Consider the following 12,636-nt stretch of genomic DNA (forward strand, 5'->3'; position numbering starts at 1 on the left):
TCCAGGAACCACTTGGATAGCAAGAGTCCAAAGCATTATTTTCTTAACAAAGCAAGTGTGGATATTATTATGGAGTAAAATATAGATGCTTGTGAATGTTTAAGGTAAAACACTAAATACTCAGCAAATATCACACCTGTGATAGACTATTCAAATTAAACTCTTAACCCTTTAGGTTTTAAAGAAATGAGGTTAAAAGTATTTTGCAACAATCAAGTCCTATTTAAAATTTTGACTTTAATAGTAACGGTAGTATCAAAAATTGGTAGGAATGAGATACATATATACTATTAAACTGCTGAAAAGTTTGGGAAATATGATCAGATTAGTTGAACTTGATTATTAATTGAAATAAAATGTTTTGGATCTCTGAAAGTCCAAGGACTTTACTTTTTTGGTATATTAAAAGCTATAAGTACTTAGTTTTACAGTTTCATCCTCTATTCATAGCAGTAATTTGTGAAGTGTATTACTGCTCTATTTTTGAAATGGTATTACTGTTTTATGTGTTTGCTGCTCTTTACTAAAACGTTACAAGAACATTAAAATATATTTCCCAGTTGTCTTCTGTGACATTCTTGTCAGCTGCAAAAACAACTGCAAATTGTAGTTAAGGGTTTCTAGTTGATTCATGATCATAATATTGGTGTTTATGGTCTCCTGTTTTATAGGAAGCATTGTTTATTAAAATCTCTCTTCTTATTTTGTAATACTAGTGTACACCTGGAGTTGAATGCTTATTAAACCCATATTCTTGTAATATGGTGGGATTCTGATTATACCTTATTCTGAATTCCTCTGGTTTTGCTATAATGTGTGTTTTAGTAATATTTTAGTCATAGGCTCATAAAAAGTTGAATTGAAAGAAACCTTAGAAATCATAAAAGTAGAATAAGTCTAGCTTATAGTTGAATTATCAACCAGTTACCTAGAATTGACTGAACTGATTGTCTTTCCTATTCCTTTGTTTTACTGGGATGATGATGTTGTTCTTTACTTGCTAAGCCCTGTCCAACTCTTCGCAACCCTATGGACTGTAACCCACCAGGCTCCTCTGTCCCTGGAATTTCCTGGGATGTTAAGTAGTAACATTTTAATAATAGAATTGTAAAATATTGAATTGAAAGAGGTTTGCAGTCCATAGGGTCTTCCTCTTTTATATATGAATTATAGGTGAAATAATCAAGATTAAGATATCTACCTAAATTAGTTTTTCTTTCTTTTTGTACCAAAAAGTGGCATTTTTAAGCCATCACAACTTTTTTAGCAGTCATTGGTTTCAAGTGAAAAAATACCTAGTGTATTTGAGATTGTCGTTGTTGTTTGAAATACATGCCAAATAGTAGGAAAAATGGTACTTGTGTATGATAAGTCCAGATTTCCCTGTAGGTTGTGTGACCATGATACTTACTATACAAACTTTTGAAACTGATGCTTTGCAGAGTGATGATGCTGTTAATAATTATTCCAAAGCAGTTAATCATAACCCAGAACATATCCGGACAATCTAGAAGTATTGTAACTGTACTTCTAGGCATTTAGAATGATAAGGCCAATTATGGCAGTCATTTAAGACAGAAAGTTAACAGATATATTATGAATATAACAACCAGGAAATCCCCCCCAGAATAACTTTTTCTTGGTTTTATTTTTTTTAATGTGTTCTTCAGGATTACCAAAGCTGACTCTGTTTCAGCAGAGAATAAACCCAGTATAAGAGTATTTACAAATTTAGGCTTAATTATTTAGAATGGTTATTTGCACTGTAAATGATTTTTCATAAAAGGAATAAGTGTAAGATTCCTTTATACTGTGAGCTCCTTTAGAGTATTAACTGTTTGACAGAAGAGTTAACTATTTGACATGAGGTACAATATTTATGAATAACCTTGAAACCAATTAAAGACAAGTAGGAACACACTGAGAAAATTTTAATTAAAGTCACCAGGAAAATGAAATTAGTTTGTTATATACAAGATTAGAGGAAACTCTATAAAATAAATTATGCTTAGATATAGCAGGGTAAAATTCACCCCCACATAAATGTAATTTTAATTTATGTATCTAATATAATTCTGATTATTTGCTGTACAGTGACTGTTTATCCATTAATGAGCAACCTTTTTTGTTCATCTGTTTCAAAGGAATACAAAGAATGCTTGCACAACCTGATTTTCATGCTGTTTTATAAAATTATGATACCAAAAACTGTTTTTAGAAAGTAAATTTTTGTTTCATTGTTAGGTTTCCAGATCCTTTTTAATCCCAGGGCTTTTTTATGGCCATTGAGAATGCCTCAAGACCTTTCTTCTTAATAGCTTCATCTTTCACTTACAATAGAAAACCCTTGGTATGAATTGTCTGAAAGACTACTGTAACCTTTTACCCTATTGGCCACATTAAAAAAAAATTTTTTTTTTTCTCAAACATGGCTCTGTCTACCTGGTATTCTTGTAGAGGTTTGAGAGTAGCAAGTTATGTGGCCATCACAGATTCCCCAAGACAGGAAGATGGTATCATGAATATTATGTCAAGCCAGTTCCTGACAGACTATGTTGTACTGATTGTTGTTGCTAATACTCTTGAACTTAAAATTTTTAATAAGAAAATGGGCCAACATATTATCTTGCCCTGCTGGTGTACACATTGAGTTTGAAACAAGAGGTTGTTAGTGTTAACAGAATGCATTTTACTAAGCCACCACCTTACAGTCAGAAAGAGGAAATGGTCCAAGACATTAGCATCTATATTGAGAATATACACACAAAAAATTTCTAGAACAATGACAACATTTCTGAGTTAAATTTTAATATGCTGTCATTTAAGGCAAAATCATCCTTAAAAATGCCAATACTAGGGGAATCACAGTATTTAAAGCCTTGAATTGTGCCAACAACTCATCCAACTGAAAACCTCAGGCTAAAAATGTCAAAATGAATGAGACATTACCAGTTGACAGAACAATGCAAAGTAAATGATTATTAATTCATTCCAATAGAGTTAAGTAACCCATACCCTCACAGAAGACAAAAATAGGGGGAAAATTTTTTTGAGACTTTTTTAGTAGAAATCTGAAAAACGTTAAAGACAAGAGAGAGCAACAAAGGCTGGTGAAAGGAGTAAGCTATCAGTAATAATTAAGTGACTGCCCTTTAGTGGAGCTTATTCTTCACTTTAGAAATGCTGGTCCAGGCATTGGGATATAGACATTAGGCTAAGAAGCAAAATTGTGAATAAATACCCCAATAATTTATAGGTACCTGTAGAGACAGGGAACTTCTGCACTCAAAATACAAAGTGCATACCTACAGTTAGCCTGCCTGCCTATATATCCCCCCTTTCCACTTTCTTCACAACCAAGGAAGCAAGGACCTTGCAATCAGACTCAAGAAAAGCATTCTAGCTACTAACATTCTTCAGTCTGGGCTCATTGATATATGTGTATATATATATATATATATATGTATGCATGCTGGTACCCAAGAAACTCTGGAACCTGAAAATAAAATACCATGGAAAAGAAGCACAAGGCCTGACATACGAAAATTTTTTATTAATGCCCCCAAATACAATAAGAAGTAATTATGAAAGAAGAGAGTTCTTAGAAATTAACATGATTTTCAAAATGTGGGGGAAAGGTGGATCATTAAATGACCTGAATTGACATAACCAAGGATTGGCTGTAGATGAAGGGATTTTTTTCCAGGAAGGAAAAAATTTTTTCCAAAGGAGGAAAGAAATTAAAAGTATGAGAGAGAAATTAAGAAATAGGGGGTACAGATTAAGACATTTTATTATGTTACCTAGTAGAAACTCTAAAGAAAACAGAGAATGAAGTGGGGAGAAACTAAACAAAGGGTATGTAGTTTAAATGTTTACTACCTTTGTATCCTATATGCAAAGTATTACTTGAGGAAATTTTTTTAGCAAAGTGAAAAATTGATGCAATAACAGGAAAATAAGGAATATAAGAAATATTGGTGAACAGATAAGTCTAGGAATCAAGCTAAACAATATGGCTGTTATGCTTAAGGCAAATAAAATTTTTAAATTTTGGTGATCATGGTGATGGAAAAAACAAGTTAGGAAAAAAACTCTGCAGGAAGCACATATTTTAAAAAATGTCATTAGTAGAGCACAGGGGAAGCAGATGCCAACATCTGTAATCTCAGTAAATGTAAATGGACTAACATGCTTTATTTAAAAGGCAGGTTATCATATAGGGTTGAAATAAAGAGATTAAATGTTTACAAATATACCTTAATCAAAAATTTAACACAGAAAGTGAACTGGATAAATACTGGATGTAATTAACAAATGCTTATAAAAAGCTGAAGGGGCAATGTCATATATAAGTCCAGAATTCAGAACTAAAAGGGATAGGGAGGATATGTATAGAAGATATAATCTGCCAAAAATACAATTGTGAACTTTTTATACCTATTCTATAGATATAGTTAAGTATGTCAAGCATAAACTCAAGTTTACTAAGCATTTTTTTAAATTTTGGTGAAACAGTTTACCATTTTAGCTACTAGTAAGTGTACTTGTTCATTGGCATTAAGTACATTCACATGGATGTCCAGGTGTCACTACCATCAATCTCTAGAACTTTTTCAAAATCTTCCCTATATTGAAACTCTATACCCACTAAATAGTAACTCCATTTCAGCATAGGCTTAGTAGCCTATTTAGAAAAAAAAAAAAACTATTGTTTTTTCTATTTTCTGCTAATTTTCATTTTTGATACCAGGTTGTGCACCGTACTTGTGCCTGTCTCTGTTGGAATGATGTTACTCATAGTCTAGAGATATTTTCCTAGAATATGTGATTTAGAAAGTTTGACTATATCTGGCTGCAAACCTTCCCCCATCTTCTTTCTGAACAGAGATGCTAATCAGTATTATCTACTCTGGCTTTGACGAAAAACACTGGGAAACTGTGGATGTTGAGTGTGCATGAGTGTGTACGTAGTTTCCTGAGGCATTTCAGAAAACAGAATGTGAGATTTAAAATGCGGTGGATTCCCACCAACAGTGTAAGAGGGTTCCCGTTTCTCCACACCCTCTCCAGCATTTATTGCTTGTAGACTTTTGGATCACAGCCATTCTGACTGGCATGAAATAGTACCTCATTGTGGTTTTGATTTGCATTTCTCTGATAATGAGTGATGCTGAGCATCTTTTCATGTGTTTGTTAGCCATCTGTATGTCTTCTTTGGAGAAATGTCTTATTTAGTTCTTTGGCCCATATTTTGATTGGGTCATTTATTTTTCTGGAATTGAGCTGTTGGTGGGAATGCAAACTAGTACAGCCACTATGCAGAACAGTGTGGAGATTCCTTAAAAAACTGGAAATAGAACTGCCTTATGATCCAGCAATCCCACTGCTGGGCATACACGCTGAGGAGACCAGAAGGGAAAGAGACACGTGTACCCCAATCATCGCAGCACTGTTTATAATAGCCAGGACATGGAAGCAACGTAGATGTCCGTCAGCAGATGAATGGATAAGAAAGCTGTGGTACATATACACAATGGAGTATTACTCAGCCATTAAAAAGAATACATTTGAATCAGTTCTAATGAGGTGGATGAAACTGGAGCCTGTTATACAGAGTGAAGTAAGCCAAAAAGAAAAACACCAATACAGTATACTAACGCATATGTATGGAATTTAGAAAGATGGTAACAATAACCTTGTATACGAGACAGCAAAAGAGACACTGATGTGTAGAACAGTCTTTTGGACTCTGTGGGAGAGGGAGAGGGTGGGATGATTTAGGTGAATGGCATTGAAACGTGTATAATATCATATATGAAACGAGTTGCCAGTCCAGATTCGGTGCACAATACTGGATGTTTGGGGCTGGTGCACTGGGACGACCCAGAGGGATGGTATGGAGAGGGAGGAGGGAGGAGGGTTCAGGATGGGGAACACATGTATACCTGTGGTGGATTCATTTTGATATATGGCAAAACCAATACAATATTGTAAAGTTAAAAAATAAAATTAAATTTAAAAAAATAAAATAAAATGCAATGGAAATGAAGTATAGAATTCAAGAGGTGAAATGAGGCAGAGCTTTAAATAGGTCATCAAAATTTACATAGAAGTTAAGCATAACGATAGAATTAGGAATGAGGAAGAAAAGCAACTCGCCTGCAAAATGTACCAAGATATCAGTAGATAACCATTAGGTCTACTAAGGTGACTTTCACATTTTCAGACCCCTCCTCATAATGTAAAACTATTTTCACTCACAAATACAAGAACATATGACTGATATTTAAAATAGTATTTAACATTCTATGTGCTATACGCTCTTTTTTACTGTTTCCTTTTTTTAAAACTTGGATCTCAACACATTAAATTATATTAACAGCCAGTGAATGGGTTGCAGTCCTAAAGTTTGAGAAATGCTGATCTAGAAGGTGGTTGTTATGAGACTCAAAGGTAGTAGAACTTTCATACAAGGATAGAGAAGTTAATTTTAAGTAGCGGAAACTAGAACATGGACAACACCTCTACTTACCTTTTCTAAAGAACTTTTATATAAAGAGATTAATATTCTTCACAGTTTAGTGACTGACAAGCAGAAAAGAGTTGAGCATGAAATGTTTGATGAGGAACTTGAGAGCATTTGTTTACTGTGGGAACAAGGATTCCAAAGAAAATAGTCAAGTAATAAGCAGCAAAATGTGACGGTGTGGTGAAATGACAGATTCATTGAATTAAGTGGAAATGAGAGGGGAAAAGCAGAGATATGGAGTAACTTACATTTTGACCTTTACCAAGAAAACAGAGATAAAAAGTAAGTCTGGTACCAATGTTTCAAATGAAATTATGGGAGAAAGTACTTGATTTTTTTTTTTTAAAGGTTGTTATAGAGAGAGACAAACCAAAAGTAATGAATAGTGGCATAAATCCAAATGTAACTTCAGGAATTCTGTTAACTAGTTGTCCTCTCAGTTTACTCATTAAAGATCGTGCCGTTGGACTAGGAGATCTTAACCTTACTATTGTTTTAAAAAATTGATTGAGTCTATATATTGTATCCCCATTATCAGTAGTAGAAAGCATGTGTGTGTGTGTATTCTCTAAGTGGCTCTTGAAAACATTGTCAACAGTTTTAATTATAAACAAAATGGCTGAATAACTCAATATATTAGTAGTAGTTTCTTCATTAAATATTCTTCAGTCACATTTGATTTGTTATTTTTAGTTACATGAACATGCTGCCTACTTGGTGGACAGTTTGTGGGAGAGCTCTCAAGAACTGTTGAAAGACTGGGAATGTATGACAGAATTGCTATTAGAAGAACCTGTTCAAGGAGAGGAAGGTACAGTATTTTGATAAGTTGATTTACATATTGTTTTGGGTTGATATTAATAATCATACCATCCTGTATAAATGACTTCTTAAAAATGAGTATATGCAAGTATATCTGTGTATCTTTTTTTCCAAAAGAACAGTTTGTTTCCTGTAACAAGCAACGGTGTCTTAATAGTATCTAACATCTTTCTATATTAGGACTACAATCATGCATGTCCTACAAGTTTTTAAAACCCTGTAAACATCATGGAGCATTCAAGGTTTTCTTTATGCTGATTTCAGCTACAAAATACTGATGTACTTAAAGTAAAAAGAAAAAAAATGGTTCATCCAGAGTCTTTTTGCTGTATATAAGTACTTGATCTTTCACATACAAGGTTTAATTACACCACAATCATCCCATCTTTCGTTATATATATTCTTAACATTAAAATTAGGAAACCAACAATAAAGTCACTTACTTAGCTGTTCAAGAAATAGGGAGGGAACTTCCCTGGTGGTCCAGTGGCTAAGACTCCACACTCCCAGTGCAGGAGGCCTGGGTTTGATCCCTCATAGGGGAACAAGACCTCATATGCTGCACCTAAGAGTTCACATGCTGCAACTGAGACCCAGCACAGCCAAATAAATAAATATTAAGAAAAAGAAGAAATACGGAGAAATAATTGCTATACTGATAATTTCTGAAGTATGCGTCTTAATGTTACACTTTGTGTAATAACATGAACAGCAGACTGGATATGTATACTTAATAAAACATTCATCTTCTAAAAGCTTATATGAATATTAGCTCTGTAAAGCTAGCAGTGCCTCTTCTGTATAGCTTGTTTTTCAGTCTAGCCCAGAATATTGTTCAGTCAGTAAGTCATATCTGACTCTTCGCAACCCTGTGGACTACAGGACACCAGGCTTCCCTGTCCTTCATCATCTCGCGAAGTTTGCTCAAACTCATGTCATTGAGTTGGTGATGCTATATAACCATCTCATCCTCTGTCACCCCCTTCTCCTCCTGCCCTCAATCTTTCCCAGTATCAGGGTCTTTTCCAGTGAGTCCACTCGTTGAATCAGGTGGCCCAAGCTTTGGAGCTTCAGTTTCAGCTTTAGTCCTTCCAATGAATATTCAGGACTGATTTCCTTTAGGATTGACTGGTTTGATCTCCCTGCTGTCCAAGGGACTCTCAAGAGTCTTCTCTAGTACCACAATTCAACAGCATCAGTTCTTCAGTGCTCAGCCTTTATAGTCCAACTCTCACATCCATACATGACTACTGGAAAAACCATAGCTTTGACTAGACAGACCTTTGTCAGCAAACTGATGTCTCTGCTTTTTAATACACTGTCTAGGTTTGTCATAGCTTTTCTTCCAAGAAGCAAGCGTCTTATGATTTCATGGCTGCAGCCACAGTCCGCACTGATTTTGGAGTCTGTCACTGTTTCCATTGTTTCCCCGTCTATTTGTCATGAAGTGATGGGACCAGTTGCCATGACCTTAGTTTTTGGAATGTTGACTTTTAAGTCAGCTTTTTCACTCTCCTCTTTCACTTTCATCAAGAGGCTCTTTAGTTCCTCTTCACTTTCTGCCATAAGGTTGGGGACATCTGGATATCTAAAGTTATTGATATTTTTCCTGACAATCTTGATTCCAGCTTGTGCTTCATCCAGCCTGGCATTTCTCATGATGTAGTCTGCATGTAAGTTAAATAAGCAGGGTGACGATATACAGCCTTGATGTGCTCCTTTCCTAATTTGAAGCCAGTCCTTTGTTCCATGTCCAATTCTAACTGTTGCTTCTTGGCCTGCAAACAGGTTTCCCAGGAGGCAGGTAAGGTGGTCTGGTATCCCCATCTCTTTAAGAATTTTCCACAGTTTGTTGTGATCCACATAGTCAAAGGATTTAGCATGGTCAGTGAAGCATAAGTAAATGTTTTTCTGGAATTCCCTTGCTTTTGCTATGATTCAGTGGATGTTGGATACTTCACCTTCTTGCATTTCTTTTTCTTTGGGATGGTTTTGGTCACTGCCTCCTGTACAGTGTTACAGACCTCTGTCCATAGTTCTTCAGGCACTCTGCCTACCAGATCTAATCATTTGACTCTATTTGTTACCTACGCTATATAATAATAAGAGATTTGATTTAAGTCATACTTGAATTGCCTAGTGGTTTTCCCCACAATAGTAGTGTAAAAAATGACTGTTTCATGTAATCTATATGAATTCCTAGAATGGAGATGATACCTTAATGTAAGTGAGGGTTGTAATGAACTTTAGAATTGAAAGAAACAGATTCAGATATCTAACTATCCTTTGTTACTTATATCGTCTTTTTTCTGTTCCTTAGATTACCTTTCTTTAAAACATAGATTCTTTTTCTTATTTTCTTAAATAGATATTGTGAGTATAAATGAAATAGTTTACTATTGATTCTGTTCTTTTTTTTCCCTACTTTTCTGTGTGGTTCAGCTCTCTGGTACATAAGAGCAGAATTAGCCATTACCTGCAATAGATTTCCTATACTTAATAGTGACCATCCCTTAGTGTTGTTTCCAAGCAGTAATGCTAATTCTTAACCACCGGACCACCAGGAAAGTCCTTGGTATTGTTAACTTTTTACTCTCATTTAAATATATAAAACATGTCATTCAGAAAATAATTACCATGACTGTTAGTCATCAGGGTGTTCTAGATGAATCTGCCTTCTTAAAATAACTATATCTTAGTATTAGATTTTCTTTGTGGTTTAAGTTTAGTTGACATTGGATTTAACTTTCAGCCAGTTGGTTTGGTTTGGTTTGATTTTGTTGGATTTTAACTAGAAAAGCAGATTGTAAAATGGGGGAAAATTTTTAAATCAACCACAATTTTAGGGTATGGTTGAATATGGAAAGGCAAGGCTGGAGAATTTATTCATAACAAGTGCAGAACTATTTTAAAATCCTGATTCAACTTTTTTTCATACATTTGTCCATGTGCATGCTGTACCACATATAAGCTTTGGTATGGAATGACATCCAAATCAATATTCTGAGCTACCATATTGCTGTATTTCATATAATAAAATGCCATAGTAACTTATTTTCTTAAGACTAATTAGAAGTTAAGTTGTACTTTAGGTAAGTGAAGTTTGATAGGTATTCTAGTGGGTGAAAGTCTAGTTAGCAGTTGCAAATATAGGACTAAAATTTTTTCAAAACAGTTATCAAAGACTACCAATAGAAGTTTAAATTATAACTGCTATATGTCCAAACAAAATTATCAGTAAAAAAGATAAAATGCACCCCTGAGTGCATAGCAACACTATTTCCAGTAGCCAAGATGTAGAAACAACCTTAATGTTCATCAACAGATGAATGGATGAAAAAGATGTGGTGCATATGTACAGTGGAATACTACTCAGCCATAAAAAAGAATGAATGTCATTTGCAGCTACACAGATGGACCTAGAGATTATCAGTCAGAAAGAAGAAAACAAATACCTTATGATACCACTTATACATGGAATCTAAAATATGACACACATGAACTTATCTGTGAAACAGAAATGGACTCATAGACATAGAGAACAGACTTGTGGTTGCTGATAGGGCAAGGGGTTGAATTGGGAATTTGGGACTAGCAGATGCAGACGACTGTATAAAGGTGAAGTCACTCAGTCGTGTCCAACTCTTTGCGACCCCATGGACTGTAGCCCACCAGGCTCCTCCGACCATGGGATTTTCCAGGCAAGAATACAGGAGTGGGTTGCCATTTCCTTCTCCAGGGGATCTTCCCGACCCAGGGATCAAACTCTGGTCTTCTGCATTATAGGCAGACTCTTTACCGTCGGAGCCACCAGGGAATCCCAAATGTATATAGAATGGATAAACAACAAGGTCCTATTGTATAGCACAGGGAACTGTTAATATATTCAATATTGTATAACAAACCATAATGGAAAAGAAAAATAATAATAAGTCACAACTTCTATAAGACTACTTTGCAGTGTTTTTAAGAGATGGTAGTTTGTGGGGATATATGTGTATTCTACAGCAAAATCAAATTGCTGGTTAAATTTTTTAGTGTAATGTGAAGGTCTAGATAACAGGTAATCAGGCAAAAACAGGGCCATAGCTAAGTTATTTAACTTCTCTGGGTCTTAGCTTCTTCATTTATTAAGAAAAGTCTTGTTGATTAGATAAACTTCTGTGGTCATTGAAGGTTAGATTTCTGTGATCCAGTTGAGGCTGACGTAACATGGATAAGTGGAATTCTTCAGGTAGTGAGTCATTACTTCAGTTATAATATAAACATATTTGTTGACCATCTCTTATGTGCTGTTATTCTAAGCATTGCGAGTGTAGTCTTAAGCAGAGACAGCTCACTGCCCATATGGAGCTTACATTTCAAGTGGGGATGGTAGACCAAAACTAAGTGGTCAGAATAATTTCAAAAGTTAATAAGTACCTATGATAGGTGATAACAATAAGAAGGTGTCCATTGTTAGATTGAATCTCAAAAGGAGATTCTAAGGATGCCATCCATGAGCCAGGAATCTAAAGGATATGGGGGCTAGCCTTTAGAAGAAAACAGCTGTCTGGATAGAGGAAATGGTAACTGCAGAGTGCCTATAGCATGAATGATATTGTTATATTCCAGAAGCTGCAATAGCTATAGCACTGTGGGTCAGCGGTACTAGATGAGATAGAGGCAGAGGCCTGATGATGTAGAATATTTAAGTTCATAAGTGGATTTATTTAGTTTATTGTATGTGTAATAGGCAAATTTAGCCTTGGAATACGGAATGAAGCAGGGCAAAGACTAATAGAGTTTTGCCAAGAAAATGCACTGGTCATAACAAACACCCTCTTCCAACAACACAAGAGAAGACTCTATACATGAACATCACCAGATGGTCAACACCGAAATCAGATTGATTATATTCTTTGCAGCCAAACATGGAGAAGCTCTATACAGTCAGCAAAAACAAGACCAGGAGCTGACTGTGGTTCAGACCGTGAACTCCTTATTGCCAAATTCAGACTGAAATTGAAGAAAGTAGGGAAAACCACTAAACCATTCAGGTATGACCTAAATTAAATCCCTTATGATTATACAGTGGAAGTGAGAAATAGATTTAAGGGCCTAGATCTGATAGATAGACTGCCTGATGAACTATGGAATGAGGTCCGTGACATTGTACAGGAGACAGAGATCAAGTCCATCCCCATGGAAAAGAAATGCAAAAAAGCAAAATGGCTGTCTGGGGAGGCCTTACAAATAGCTGTGAAAGGAAGAGAAGTGAAAAGCAAAGGAGAAAAGGAAAG

The 12,636-nt window shown here is 35.2% G+C and overlaps 1 protein-coding gene across 1 annotated transcript in view; it reads left to right on the top strand.

Annotated features, from left to right (window-relative positions):
• STAG1 (stromal antigen 1) overlaps positions 1 to 12,636 on the top strand; it is a 374,182-nt gene that overhangs the window by 281,276 nt on the left and 80,270 nt on the right. Inside the window, exon 15 of the mRNA XM_010858254.1 lies at positions 7,226 to 7,343. Within this exon, the coding sequence (XP_010856556.1) occupies positions 7,226 to 7,343 (118 nt within the window). The remainder of the gene's footprint in view (positions 1 to 7,225; positions 7,344 to 12,636) is intronic.

Source organism: Bison bison, unplaced genomic scaffold, assembly GCF_000754665.1.
Source record: "Bison bison bison isolate TAMUID 2011002044 unplaced genomic scaffold, Bison_UMD1.0 scf7180017864384, whole genome shotgun sequence".
NCBI lineage: Eukaryota > Metazoa > Chordata > Mammalia > Artiodactyla > Bovidae > Bison > Bison bison.